The following is a 12,849-nucleotide window of genomic DNA, read 5'->3' as shown; positions in this document are numbered from 1 at the left end:
GTTTAATACATTTTTTGTGCATTATTGTTATGTAACAGTTATCTGTTTTTATTAAATGATAGACATAGTTAGAATTTTATTTCTTAAGTTGGAGCTATTTCTGATTTTTTTCAAGGTATGCCGGAATGTGCCAAGGTACATCAGGAATTCTTCCAAAATTGAGATTTGAAATTGATAGTGTACTGTACAACACTTAGTAGAAATAATTTAATAAGTAGATTTATTTCAGAAGTTCAAAGAACTTCTTTTGAAGAATTGAATTATTATTATAAAATTGAGAGTCATTTATTCGGTTTAAATGTTCAGATTTATGAATTTGTATGAGATTCACATCACATTAATCTCTAGTACTAGTTCAACTTGAAAAATATCTAGAAATAGCTTAAAGTAGCTTTGCTACTTGACATAAAAATCACAAATAAAACCCATATTATTGAAAGATAATAAATAAATAATTTTTGTAATCATGACGGCTTTTCTCCGTACTGTCAAAATTAAAAATATATAATAGTCACACTTTTTTATTATTTACCTTTTGGCAATGGTTTCATATCAACCGGAGCAACACCATCGATCCGATCGACCACTCCTGAACCCCCACCTGCGCCACCGCCAACACCACCTCCGCCACCACCCCGATTGCTTGTCAACCGAACAGGCGGTGCCGGAGGTTTATCCTCTTCGCTAGACATAATGCACCGTTGTTCGCTGGTTTAGAGGTTCCTTAAATTTTACTCTCCACGATCTGAGAGGAAAAAGATTGGAGACTTATGGCGCTTCTTTCTCTAATAAAACGCCTGTTATTTAACCTTTGGTGCTGTTCTTTTGTTTCACACTGCCAAATTCTTTCACTTTCAATTTGTTTTATTGATTAAATGACCATATTATATTACTTTATGACTTTTGATGCTACTTTTAACACTTTTAATACTTTTTTCTATATTTTCATACGATACACACGCACATACAAAACGGTGGCCTTAGAGCAATTTTAACCGATTGACCGCTATACATTCATCCGGGGGAACTTATTTTCCCATCGAAATACAAAACGATATTGAACACTTAAAATTGCAACACCACAATCATTCGCGTATGTACACATGCACATGTAAATTGCCGCAAATAGATACACTTAAAAACATTAACCGATTACACTCGTCGCACTGTTGGACATATTTTTGGAACAATAAAAGATGCACGGTAATGGCACGACACGATACAAGCACACACACACAGAACGGATCAGATCGCCGTTAATAAATAAATAGTAAATAAAATTAACACAAAATAAATGTGCGCCAGTGAATAAAACACGACACACGTTTGCACACAACACACACTTTGCTTATCTCAACGTTGCGCCATTAAGGATTCAAGGACCGTATCCTTCACTAACACACATTCACATTGCACTGAATGGTCGCGTTTTGCGATGCTGGATGGTTTAAGAGAAAATCGAGCGAACGATGGATTCGAGCGGCTAATTTAAATTCCAAACATTCCAAAACGACCTGCAAACGAAACGTATCGTAGCCAATACTTAATTAATAAAATCGAATTTATGCCATAAAATAGAAAAGTAAATAATTTACTAAATTCTCTATTTTTAATAGATTCTATTGTCTCTAATAGTGCATATAATATTCGCACGCGTATTGTAAGAAATATTTTACGGCTGATCGTTCAATCTAGTGCATTCAAATGATGATCTTATGAGCCTTGCAGATGATTCCCATGTTTAGCATTGCACAGACCGTTTTTCCTGAAATGAAATAATACAAAAATAAATATTAGATGAATATAGCAAATGGAGTATAAAAGTTATATTTTATAGGCATCTTTGAATAAAATAAAATAGAATAAAATTTAGAAAATTTCACTTTTAAACTGAAGCAACAACCAGAATAATGTCTTTAACAGTATCTCTGCACATACTCTACTAAAACTCTTGACTCTGTCTTATTCACAGAATTAAACAACTTAAATATTATTAGAAAGAATCTTTACATCAACCACGGCATAAATGCCAACTTACTTTACTGTCTTCAATGGATTAATATGCTAACATCACAGCACAGTACACAACAGAAAACAGAATAGGAAAGAATTTAGCTTTATCAAGTATAGATTTTTCCTCAATTCGTAAATTCCGTTCGCTACCCGCCAGCAATACCTTCCGTCATCTTTTTCTTACAGTTGGCTCAAATAACTTAACCAAAACCAAGCTATAGAACATTCCTTCCGGCATTTTTTGTTTCATTCTCAAATCGCTTTCTTAATATTTCTAAAACAAAACACAACCGCACAAAACCGGGCAACCACACTTAACGCGCCTCCGTCAAACATGGAGGTAATATTATTAGCGAACCATTTCTGGAACCTACGGGACAGGACGCTATGAAACACCGTCATATCAGGTCTTTCGTACCGTCGTCACATCCGGTAAACCGGCAAAGGAAAAGATTGTCTGGCAAAAAGAATAAAGAATAACCACGAAAAAGGCTCTCCAGCCAAAGATGGGAAACGTCCGGCTAAAACGTTTGCAATGGGATGGGAGTCGATCGATTCAACTATCGCACGCCAAAGTTCTTCTTTATTTAGACAATTCGCGACCGGTTGGCAGGAGTTGAGTACGTGCGTTTGGTTTTAGTTTCCGGTCACCCTGGCAGACTTGACAGTGGCTTAGGGAACAGGCAATGGAGTTTGAAAAGATTGTCATAAAAAAAAGCTTCCATCTGTCGTCTGCACGAAGATTCGGCGATAAAAGACTAAATACCTCAAATCTGATTGGTTAATAATATAAAAAAGATAAATTGCTTGGCACAGGAACATTACATTCTAAAATATACTTTGTAACATACTAGTTAATAGGCCCGGTTACATGCCTACACAACAGATCTACGTAATGCCGAGGTATGTTCTATGGAGTTTTCGTCACATCTAGTAGAAGTTTTTTTTATCATGCTGAAAATGTTCTGATATAATTACGGCTTACGTTGGCTATACTACGCTACTTACAGTGAAATCCAGCCTTACAGACTGAACATGCCAATTTGCTTCGAACATTAGGTGAATTTCATCTGCTACAACCAAAAGGAAAAATAACCTGTGAAACAATTTTTCATCAAATCGAATGATTCCTTACCCTTCACCGCGAGCTCCTAGTAACCGATTTGAGAATTATTCGTTCGTTTTGAGGATTTCAAAGTTGGTCAAGGCCAATGTCAGCCCGGCCATCGTGGGTTTTAATTGCTTCTTTTCAACCATCTAGAATGTTCAATTTACTATCTTGGCTCCTTCAGAATTTCTTTACAATAGTTCTGCTACAATCGCCGAAACAGGGAAAATCCAAACATTGAAGACGTTCATGGAAGGCTTAGAAAATTCCGTTTAAGATGCACATCGGGTCTCTCCAGTTTTGGTTTCATGATGTGCCATTGTAGGATCGACCACAGAAAAGAAATATTTTCGGAGCGTATGACATGTTTTCCTTTTTCTACAATCATTAAAAATAGAAAATTGTTGAATAAAATGTCTAATCAAATTCAAAAATTCCTTACCCCTTACCGACTGCAAATCAGATCTGTTTAACGCAGTATATTTGCTGTGGTCAATGGTGGCCCGGTGGCCCGGTTGCCCGGTCCTGGCAATATTATCACCATCTTCACCAGCTATTCCTTTTCTCCTGCATGGGCATCACCATTTACTCTTCTTCTTTTTTTAAATTCACTACAATTTGAAGAGGTCTTGGCCAGCCATTGCTAACTTTCCTTGGCTTTATTAACCCGTAGCGAGACAGTCTGTGCTGCGTACGGAAGTTTAGCCCGGAAGGGATTTGATCGCCCGTTCTATGGTGAACAAACCCGCGCCGCTACCATTCTGCAATTCCCGCTCAGCAATTGAAAAATGCCAAATCTTCGTGGAATTGCTTCAAACTAATATTCTGCTGTTAAAATGTGGTTGATTTTGCTTTCTTCAACTTTTGCTTATTTTCCCTTCGCCAACACACTCTGGAAACCGTAGCACTTGTAACATTTGTTGAGCCAGTCTGCTACGAAATATTTAACATCGTCCTACCGTAAAATATCGTTTGGTATAATCCATTCACATTTCGATAAGTTGAAGTAGGCTTAGATCCTGTACAACAACCAAAAACCACATCAATCTAGTGAACATGCAGGGTTTGTTGATTGAGCTTTCATATTGAGCAAATTATAGTTTTACAACACTGGCTTAGAAAAACAACTATACCAACACTGCAGTAACGCTGCGTTACTGCACGAGTAGAATTTATATAGCGACTAGATTAAACTCGGGGCCCGGTAGATTACAGGGCTACGCACGGAAACTCCAGGATGCATTGAAATACCAGGGTGCATGCCAACTCGGGTACCTTTAGAATGAAGAGCGCCATGCAAAAGGTTTCATTGTGAGGAAGTGCAATAGACATGGAAAGTTGGGACCCAAGCCATGGAATTTAACGATGATAACGATATCCTTTTTTCTATCATGTGGAAAACTGTGGAAATGAAGAAATAAAGCAACCAATTAGGTGTGTGCGTGTGTGTGTGTGTGTGTTTTTTTTGTTGACGGGGAGGGGAATCTTCGAAAGACACTTGGGCTCCCAACTTAAGTTCCAAGCCCATGTAGTGTGGGATTCATCAATAGATGCCTACACAGAAATGTAGAGACACACCGCAGGAACAGGGGACACGGGATTGCAGGATTCCAGGAACACGCGTACCACCAACGAACGAACACTAAACGCACCTGAAAGAAAACTAAACCTGACCACACACAACTTATCTGCCCAACGCACAAACAAATAATGAAACGCACTTAAACGAACTAATAAATAGAATAAATCTGTACCCTACCTAACTAATATCACTGAGATTTACACAAAAAGGAACGCACTTATAAAGGAACTAATGTAATGATCTAAAGGATCTTCGCACTAACACACACACTAAACACAGCGAAAGAAAAACTAACTAACCTGTAACTAATGTTAGAACGCAAACGCAAGACGCCCTCAGCTAATATTACGAAAAAAAAGGAAACAAAACGCACTCTATCGGAACCTAGGTGCCTAGAATGGTGCACCAGGTGCACTAACAACGCACTGTCGCACTTAGCTAAACTTTTTAACAAAACGCACGTTAAACGACGCAAAAGGTAAACTACCAACACACGACTAAGCTTAAGACTAAACGCACTAAAAACGCACTAACACTAAACGTACGCAAATAATAATCAGCTAAGCTGTACAGGAAAATCTTCTATCTTCTAACCTAAAAGTAGCTTAGAGCGCGATTAAAAAAACAATCTTAAAGTTAGCAAACTGCAAAGAAAAAATTTCGAGCAACGGAAACACAACAAATTGTTTGATAGTCGCAATGAAAATTGCAATCAATCAATATAATAAATGTGAAAATAATCCAGAACAGGTCGAAATAGCGTGGCGTATGGTTTGACGGCGGTTGAAAAGTGAAGTCATGTTTGTTAAAATCGGGTGTTGGTGTGTGAAAACTAACTATTTGCCGGCAGAAAAACAAAAAAACAATACAACCAAAAACGGATCGTCGTGGTTATACTACCAAAGAAGAACCTCTGCTGTCGCAACTACAAAACGAAGCAGTGTGTGAGTGTCAATCGTATATGTGTCCTGGTTCGTTTCAATCAGTCCGTGTTTTTGCGTCATCTTGTGTAACAATGAATACGGCAAGTAAGTGTTGTTGGTTTATTAAAATATTGGTTTATTGTTGCTCGCATATATCGCATATCATTCACCTTCAACATCATCAGTGCAATGTGTTTTAATACGGCTTGAATCACGGTCCGTGATGCACCCAAAATGTCCAAAATGTACCGTGTATCATGCCATTCGCTTGATCCATTCATGTGTGTGTGTGTGTGTGTAACTGATGTTTAGTGTTGTTGATTTATTTAAAATGTAATATTACGCACTGTGAAAAGAAAATGGCACTATCAACATCATCACCATGATCATCATCATCATCATCAGTGATGATAACATAATAATAATAACAATATTAATATTAATGAAGATGATAAACAAAACAACAAAACTACAAAAACAAAAGCAGCTCGTGTGCTCGGGCGGATAGGTGACGGCGGATGGGCGGATACGAAATGGGCGTGAAGAAGCGAGCTAGTGCTATGCGGCAATGGGTGAGCGGAGAAGCGAGATGGAGCGAGCGTAACGCGGAGCGTGACGTTTTTTGACGTTTGAACAAACGTTTAATATAGGAGAGGATGTGAACCTTAGTAAAAGGTTTAAACATTGTTTAATGAAACAAAAACATTTCCTCCAACTGGTTAAACTGCAGATGTAATCGGTTTCTCTAAAATTCACTTTCACTACAATTACATTTTGCCTTCATCAATTTACGACAATTTTTTCATTCGACCATGACCATTTAGTCGAAAGTGAAAAAAGTGTCCCGCATAGACAAACCTAGAAGACGCTAGGCAACGATATAACATAACTCATTACATACAATCGATCTTTCCTTTCATCGATATTATCTAACAAGCGAAATGAATCGCTTTCCGTTCAGGTTGCAGGTCAGGAAACCAGGAAAGATATTTGTCATCGAGTTCCATCGTGTCTATCGGAGCGGTTAGTTGTGGTTTTTTTGTGTGTGCTACAATCTCTTTTCGCTGTCGATGCTTGCAAAATATTGAAAGTGACACATATGCAACATGCAACTAAAAGATCAATGTGATAAGAATTGTTGTGGAATAGCTGTGCGGATAGATAAAGATACAAAAGTTTGGTTTATCGAATATTGTAGCGCTCTATTTGATAGAAAGCAAGAAAAACATTTAAATTGTTACGAATCGAGCAACGATTGTTGTTGCTAATTAAAAAAGGGAGAGAATAGTGATTACATAAAGGAGGGACTCATTACAGATCTTGTAATAATGTTACTGGAATAAATTTATTATAGCCTTGAGTGATAAGATAAAGTCTGATCTGAAGCGACTCCTTCCTCGTAGTAAAAATTGTTTATCCAGTGTTTAGGTAAATACATGGTTAAAGAGTTATGAACAACTTTGCCATGAGGTGATGAAATTGATGAGAACATGCCCGATCCGCCTTATAATCTCGATTGGATTTACTTCGTCAAAACAAGCCAAGAACCGAATTTACCAATTTTTATCAATTTTTTCAAGTAATTCCCTAATAATAATATGAATATCCCTCTTTATTATTATGTTATTTTTGGTAAAATTCAACATCACTCAATTTCTTTGTCTCATAGCATCGACGATAAATTGTTAGTAACATTTGTTACTAAAAACATAAAATTCCAAATTAACCACTACTGTCTAATAAAATCCTCTCAAACAGGGATTGTCTTGGCTATTCAAGGATAAGAAGGTGAACGGCTAATGAGAGGTGTTTAATTAACCTTCCGTCTGGTTACTGAAGGCTGTGGGTGAAAAATGGTCACCATCCAATCGTACAAAACAGTGATGAGGGTACAATGGTAAAAGTTCGTAAATCCAAACCAAAAATCGATTCGCTTCTTCACCAAGTTCAGTGTCTTTGCTTCAAATGAAGAACATCGATGGTGGCAGAAGAAAAGAAATGAACCAAGTGGGTGATGATTTTCTCTCTAGGTTTTCCAATTACTGTTTTCCTCTTTTCAGGATACTGTACTCGGATGACTTTGAAACCAAACCATTTGACGATTCGCGTCAAGCGTCTTGAATCCAGTGGCGCACCTTACGCCGCGTGTTGAAGCACAAGGGCGAAGAAAATTTCAAACTAAAAATGGCCCAAAAACAGGGCTCATTGTCACTCTATGAGCTTCCGTTTTTACTTCAAACGACCCTAATCAACGTTGTCTTACGATGCCGGTGGACAAAAGTCGACGACCTAGAAAACCCAAGAAGGACGATTCTGGTTGAATATTTTCGATCCATGTACAAAATGACGAAAATGGAAAAAACACGTACCCGATGGTGGTGCCAACTTGGTGACCAACATCATGACTGCGTACACATCAAGGATGGTATTGCCACTGTCCACTTTGTGTAAAATTTAGAATTCATTTCGTACTCAGCAGGAACTGTTCCAGCTGTGCATTCGATGTTATTTGAGACACGTGGCTTGGCGTAATATGGTTTCCAAGTGTCATGAAAATCTTCAATTTACAACAGTAATGAGCATTACTAACTCATCAGTCATTAAAGAATTACATTTCTAAAATTTTACTGAAACTTAATTTCAAACAATAACATAACAAAAAAAGGTAAATTGAATAAATTTTCTAAAAGAAGATATTTAATTCGCGATTCAATGGAGCAATGCATCATACCTTTCACTCATTATCTACAAGTGGCTCAAGATAAGAAATTGAAACCAGAATGGGTAACCGGACAGTGCATTTTTTTTAGTTCAGTTAGCCATCAATGCTCTCCATTGCATGAACATGTATCTACAAACAGTTGCAACACTACTATTCATAAAAATAGTAAAAATAAGCTTTGTGTAAACGACAGCTGTAGTCATTGCTCGACTTTTCGTTCCGATACTTCAGGTAGTACACGCCCTTGGTTTGAAGATAATAAAAGTAAACGCTTCTCACAAATAGTCCGTTAGTATTGTGAAGTAAATGAAACACGTCACCGTGACACGTTTAAGCCCTGTTTTTGCAAAAAAGCTTCTACAATCAAAACAAAGACAGAATCCTGCTCAAGATAAAGCGCTTTAGTACCGGCAGAGAGTGTGTCACAAGCAATAGCATCAACGGACAAGAGTAGAGAATAATGCTTGTGCCATGATTTTCCATCAAGGAATTGCCTGCCATAATTTGGGTCTTTTGCTGAAAATCGTGCTTCCTAACACCCCTTGTTATGGTTCATCATTTTAGACTAGTTTGGACATTAATATCATCAAGCCAAAGTGCTTCTATGTGCAAGTGAGTGCACTAGACGCTATTGCAATGTGAGGGCAAGCAGATCATCATCCTCATCATCGTCGTGTTCTGATTGAACATGGTGTATGGATGGTGACAAGATGCTCCTAAGACATATACTCCCGGCGTATGCGCGTCCATCTCGCTAAGCTAAAATATTTTCCACTGTGAATGACGTTGCATCAAAGAACATGGCGCAGACCGAACCCCAACCGTGAAATGCATTGCGACCGGAGCACCAACGTTCGAGACCGATCCACGCTGAAGTGGAAGAAACCGTGTATGTGTGTGAGTGTGCGGTGAAGCACTTAAGAGATATATTTATATTTATAAGAAGACGCTTGTTTTCTTTACATCGTTCGCACCCTCGATCTCACGCTGTTGCATATACGCTACGTACGCCTTCGTAGCGCACTGGTCGCCCGCGCTTTTTTCACCGGGCGGTTTAATTTTATTATTTCTTTTCCGTCTATTTTGGATGCCAACAGTATTTTGGGGAGTAACCAGTTGGGAAGCACGGAAGCATGATGGATGTTTGGAGTGGAAATGCGTCTGCACGCGGTTCGTTACGAGGTAGCGCCACTCGTCACAGCGCGGTAGACTATTGATTCCTAGTTTAGAACAGGGGACTTAACGTTGGCGATGCGTTAGGTATTCTTGTGCCAGTGTGTGCTATGTGTCGCGTGTGACAACTTACACGACGATTACTTAGGAGCAGCATCAATGCAATTCAATGTCGGGAAGAATGGGTACAGCGCTGGAAAACTGCGATATACCAAGCAATGTGATGAATGGATTGTTAGTGAATTCTATAAATGAATCCTTACAATTTCGCTTATTTTTAGTTACTTTGAACTAACAATATGCTAGATTTCTTAGCACGAAAATATGCCAAGGTTTTTGTTTTATTTCAGGCAATCATCAGGAATATGTATTATGTACATATAATCCCGGTATTGCGGCTCTATCGGAACATATTCTTTATGTGTGGTGCAAGTCACACGTAGTCAATCGTTAAGCAAGATAGGCCAGATCATCCAGATTTACATTAATGATTTTACTTCATTCAAAGCATGTCCATTAATTCGTAAAGCGGAAATATTTTCATGTAGCGTATTGTCGTCCCCAGCCATAAAGGCTGATGCTATGTGGTGATCGCTTTCTAACAATTGAGCATTGCAAAACGAATGCCTTTCCTCTATTGCATTTATCATTCCTTTCCTGTATAGTATCGTGTGAATCGAGCCTGCAAAAAAAGCAACAACCGATGACTCATGCTCTCAAAAACCGAGGATAGACTTACCGGCAACATACGATGCATCGAAGAAGATTGCAACTGCATAGCAACCGTTGGAATATAATTTTGCTCTGGTGACAGTTTTGTTCATCGGCCAGCTGCGGTTTCCTCGCCTCGGGAGCATCCGTCGTACATGTATGATGTTGATAGCTCTTCGGGGAACGGAACCAGGATAATAGCGATATGCCGCATCGAAATCACGACGTTTATCGGACGCAGAAGACCATACCATCAATCTTTTGCCTGTCTGTGTTCAAACGGTCACACTAATCAGGCGATAAAATAAAGGTTCAGTTTATTATCAGCTCCGTACCGGCATTGCAACCAGACGCTCTGTTGCTTTGCATTGGCGAATTTGCGAAATAAAGGTTGGCGTTAATTCGTCGTTTTTCGCATAATTACGATAAAAATCACACACCGGCTTTAAGGCATCCACAAAGCCTGCTAGATGCTTGTGCTAGCTGGGTGTGGGATGCTAAATTTCTTCCAATGCACTTTGGTATGGTAAAGCCACTGACAATATTCGCACAGGTACACTACCGCGACACATACGCACACACTATCCGCATGCGATTTTTTTCTTCACTTTTTATGTTATTTTCCAGTGGAAAAAACACATCATATTGTGGTACCTTTCCGCTAGCCGCTGGCCTCACCAACTCACCATCGTTGGGACTTGTGCTGGGTTGGGGGAGAGGTCTAATAACCGCTTCCTTCACTTTTCAAAGAGTATTTACTGTTTCTTGTGCTATGGTTGCTTCGATTGTCTCCGCAGTCACCCATCAGCAGCACCATGATTGTATTCCTTTAATGCATTTTGACCCATCGTCGGAATACGAAGGATCGGTAACATGCTGATGATGCACAGGGCAACTAAACCAACCTACCGGATCTGGATTTCGCTCCAAATCGATACCGTTTGCGTGATGGTCGCGACAGTCTTCGCGACATTCACACACATACCCACGCACACACACAGAGCTGCACATGCACGCTTGCGCTTGCTGAAACACGCGAAAGAACAGGCCAGCGGAAGGTGACATAGGGCGGATAAATCATACGCAAGCCTTCTGCCTCCCTCTCTTGAAGTTCTATCACGGCCTGTTCTGCGTGAATCAATTTTCATATACGTCCAACTAAGCATTTACAAATCTGTAATCTTTTTAGCATGAAACACTGCGGAATGAAAAAAAAAGCTAACTTTTACGAACAATTACACTCTAAAGTCACATCTCGCACTGACATGACCATTGCATCGATTAGCGATAGTATGAAGCATTCGGCAAGCAGGAGGCACCTACACATGCCGTTGAAGATACCGATTCCTTTCGTACGGAAACAATTTGGTTCAAGTAGAGGCACCATTGCAGGAAGAAGCGTCGAAAACTGTACCATCTTCCATGGAAAGAAGGTTCATCTAGAACACACAGTTGGCTGAGCAATCGTAGTTACCTCGCGCTCCACAAAGACGGCGAATATTCCATTTAGAATCGGACCAAGACGTGTGGTCGGCCAGCGAATTAGTTGTCAAGTTGGGTTGTGGCCCGTTCGTTAGCTGGAACACAGAACACCACCCGCGATAACCCGTTCCGAACCGTGTATTTCCGTGTGCAGGAAAGGGTGACCACCTTAGAAAATTAGCACGACACGGTGACTCGATTTTTCTCCGTTCGGTGTGCGTTACATTTCACTCCGTTTTCATTTTCTTCTTCTTCTTGTTTTGCAAGTGCTTACGCAGAACCCTACAACGGTAATGTTGCGATTGTGTTGGTTTTGTTTAGCTGTCATTCGTGGTATGTAGTTTATAGAGATGTTTTCAAAACTGGTAAGTTATATTTTACAGAAATTGGTACAAATATAGCAACTTTGCATGAAATTTACTATTAAAACTTTAGTTATAAAATATTAGCAGCAATAATCCGTTTAATTTATCTTGTAAACTCTGTAAAAAGGAGAATATTCAATTTCTTCGTAAATTACCACAGTATATACGTGAAGTGGACAGGTGCAGTGTGAAGGTTATTACTGTGACCTTTTTAATTTGATCGTTCTTGCATCTATGTTGCATTTTGGGGTAAGATGTGAAAACATTTAAAAACATTCAGCTGGCAAAATATCTTGATGGCAAAAAAACATGACGAATCTGACACGTAATAAATAAACAAATAACACAAGCCTTAGTTCATACCAGCTCCCCGCATATGTAATTTTTAATTTACTGCAAAACATTCCTTTAAAGAAGCTAAGAGAAATGATTTTTCGCTAAGTAAATAAGTACAAAATTGAATACAATACATTGAAATGGATGGAACAATTTAGTGTCCGCTTGATAATTAACGTCACAGCAATGTTCCCTGTTATAAATTGTGGTTTATCTTTGCTTAATCATTCCCATTTGGTCAAGTGAACACCAACCGTCTGATAATTTATCAACAATAATCTATTGGCGCTATAAATATGCTACCATAATTTATAACAATTTGGCGATACATTTTGTGCGCATAACGTACGGGTTGATAAGATTAGGATAATCCATTGTATTTTCATGCTATTTAAAAGATCTACCACATCTATCGCTTCGAGGTACAGAAAAAC

At 38.9% G+C, this 12,849-nt stretch overlaps 1 protein-coding gene across 2 annotated transcripts in view; it reads right to left on the bottom strand.

Moving 5' to 3' along the window:
- Positions 1 to 11,989, bottom strand: part of LOC125765421 (serine/threonine-protein kinase Pak) — a 58,396-nt gene extending 46,407 nt beyond the window's left edge. The window contains exons 1-3 of one of the 2 annotated variants that reach the window (XM_049430556.1): positions 11,707 to 11,985; positions 10,261 to 10,520; positions 533 to 1,765 (exon numbers count right to left, since the gene is read on the bottom strand). In XM_049430556.1, coding sequence (XP_049286513.1) covers positions 533 to 692 — 160 coding nt within the window. In that variant the 5' untranslated portion in view covers positions 693 to 1,765; positions 10,261 to 10,520; positions 11,707 to 11,985. Of the gene's footprint in view, positions 1 to 532; positions 1,766 to 10,260; positions 10,521 to 11,706 lie in introns of both variants that reach the window. The other variant, XM_049430555.1, reaches the window with a different exon arrangement.
- Positions 11,990 to 12,849: the final 860 nt, after the last annotated feature.

Source organism: Anopheles funestus, chromosome 2RL (genome assembly GCF_943734845.2).
Source record: "Anopheles funestus chromosome 2RL, idAnoFuneDA-416_04, whole genome shotgun sequence".
NCBI classification, from domain to species: Eukaryota; Metazoa; Arthropoda; class Insecta; order Diptera; family Culicidae; genus Anopheles; species Anopheles funestus.
This window is presented reverse-complemented; position numbering and strand designations above follow the sequence as displayed.